We start from the raw sequence: 2,399 nt of genomic DNA on the forward strand, positions 1-2,399 counted from the left end.
AAACTCAGAAATGAGTGTTTCCATTCCCTTGAAAGAAAAAAAAGAAAAAGAAAAAAAGATCATGCATCATTTTCTCCGTAACAGATAGGAGACAAGCAAACTTACCCTTGGCCCTGGCTGTAGTAGCCTTCATACCCCTCATAGCTCTGGTCTGCATATGCATCATCATAGCCCTGAAATGGATGATGACACAAACGGTGTTAATGGAAGGACCAAAGGTTAATGCCTGACCAAGAGTAACAGCAAAACTAAATTCAGGCTACAGCAGCTTTCAGAGGAGCCTGTGAATCCTTGCCTGCCACAGGGAAGGGGCTCAATCATAAGACATAGGTAGCTAAAATCTGCTTGTGTCCTGTGGCTTGGGAGGAATGAACCACGCTAATATTCACAATGCGTTTGAAAGTCATTTACATGTCCAAAGCTGCAGTTTGTCTGCGGTACAAATCCATGTGCCAGGAGGCCTGTAACCGTGTTATGCAAAACACAGATTTACAGGTAGACAAAACCCAACCTATTAACTTTAGATTGGTTTCAGTGGAAAAAATCAGAAGTTTTACTGAGAGGAGAAACAGAATTTAGAAATATCAGTATTTGTGATGGCTCCCCAAAATGCTGTTGTGCATCAAAACCAGTCATCTTGTTTTCCCTTCAGAATGCCAAAAGCAAAGATGCTAAGATAAGCTTGACAGGAGGGTGGTGCTTAGTTATACGCCTTGAAACATCATCATGTTCATTCAGATATTTATTTTAAGGATTTTAGGGGCAGTAAGAAGCCTTTGGTGTTCCCTGCTTAAAGAATTCTCTTGCAGAAAGAGAATGTGATGCGAACTACATCAACCTCTGCGATGTAGTTTTTCTACCGTGCACTGATAGTTATGGCAAACATCAGCCTTGGGGGCACATTTCAGTTTTATAAAAACCACCTCTTACCCTGTATTTAGGACACTAGCAGTTCCCTCCTTTGAGGACTAAAGAGGCAGAGCAGGTCACACAGCACCGTACCAGTGTTTGCACTGGCGGTCACTTCTCCAGAGCAATCTTAGTGTTGTTAGCCCTTATTTCAGTAATGGTGAATATCTAACACATGATCAGCTAGCTGGAATAAAAAAAAAAAAGAAAAAGAAGATATATAGTTTCTTACATATTCCTCATAGGTTTCTGGTGCGGGAGGAGGAGGAAGCGGTATTCTCTGAATGCCGGCTGCACGTGCTCTGGGCGCAGGAGCACCCCGTACTGCTGGGGGAGGAGGTACTCCGCGGGCTACGGCAGCTCCCCTGGCAATGGCACCCCGCACCGGGGCTCCTCGCACAAGGGCCCCCCGAGGAGGAGGAGGGGGAGGACCAACACCACGCCCCCTGGAAGGGAGATAAAAAGGATTGTGAACAGCTACTGCTGTACTGCTCGTGTGCTGAATACTGAGGGCAGTGCATACGCTTCTTACACCTACTTTAAAAGGCAACAGCTTGATAAATAAATACAGTCACCATTAACTAAGCCATGAATTCTTTATCAAGAATGAGAGCACAAGAATTGTTAACAGTGTTGTATTGCAGGATTCACAAAAACCTTTTCTGAGATGAGAACTCTACTGCATTAGATATTGTACAGACGAAGAAATAAATCTGATACACAACTTCGAGCAAGTAATTTCTCAGAGTACATTTTAAACGATCCTCTATCTCTAACCTGTAATGACTGCCAGACCTCCAGAACTGTAAAGATCGATGATGAGATAAGCAGGGACACTTCTGGGCTAAGCACTCAGAAGCAAAGACCTTCCCCCCATGAAATAGGTAGTGAAGCAAGAACTATAGTAACAGAGTTTTATCGCCAATTTATCCCAATGCCTTGACAGCAGTGACAGAATAATGCTATCCTATAACTTTCAAAGGACAGTCGGTTTAAACTGAAAATGCTTATTCTGCTGAAGGCTACAGAAGCAAACGTGACACATCTATCTACACATGATTTTGTAGGCCAATTTTTGAAGGGTTCCTTTATGAAGCTACTGATTTCAGACATCAAAAATAATACAGAAGACATCCACCGCACTAGATTACATCTCAAAACATACAAAACAATTGATGCCAGCTTGCTAAAAGCAAGCCTGCAACACAAGGCTAGAAAGCCTTGGCCAAAAGCCAAGGTCAAGGCCAACAGCTGATGCGCAAGAACAAGTAGTTTAACCTCATCTGGCAGGACAACTCTGAGCACGAGGCAGCATTTCCAGGTCTGTGCTTTTGGGAAAGATACCTTGGAACAGGTGGAGGCGGTGGTGGAGCTGCTCCCCTTCCCCGCACAGGGACTCCTCGGCCACGACTTGGCTCTGGTACACCGTTCAGATAGGAGAGCTCCAAGAATTGCTCCTGACAGATATCATCCATCATATCCTAAAGAGG

The 2,399-nt window shown here is 44.1% G+C and overlaps 1 protein-coding gene across 1 annotated transcript in view; it reads right to left on the minus strand.

Moving 5' to 3' along the window:
* The window catches only part of KHDRBS1 (KH domain containing, RNA binding, signal transduction associated 1), a 10,502-nt gene that overhangs the window by 3,949 nt on the left and 4,154 nt on the right, over window positions 1–2,399 (minus strand). Inside the window, exons 5-7 of the mRNA XM_009324907.1 lie at window positions 2,254–2,390; window positions 1,142–1,355; window positions 106–173 (exon numbers count right to left, since the gene is read on the minus strand). Of these exons, the coding sequence (XP_009323182.1) occupies window positions 106–173; window positions 1,142–1,355; window positions 2,254–2,390 (419 nt within the window). The remainder of the gene's footprint in view (window positions 1–105; window positions 174–1,141; window positions 1,356–2,253; window positions 2,391–2,399) is intronic.

This window comes from Pygoscelis adeliae, unplaced genomic scaffold (assembly GCF_000699105.1).
Source record: "Pygoscelis adeliae isolate BGI_AS28 unplaced genomic scaffold, ASM69910v1 Scaffold616, whole genome shotgun sequence".
NCBI classification, from domain to species: Eukaryota; Metazoa; Chordata; class Aves; order Sphenisciformes; family Spheniscidae; genus Pygoscelis; species Pygoscelis adeliae.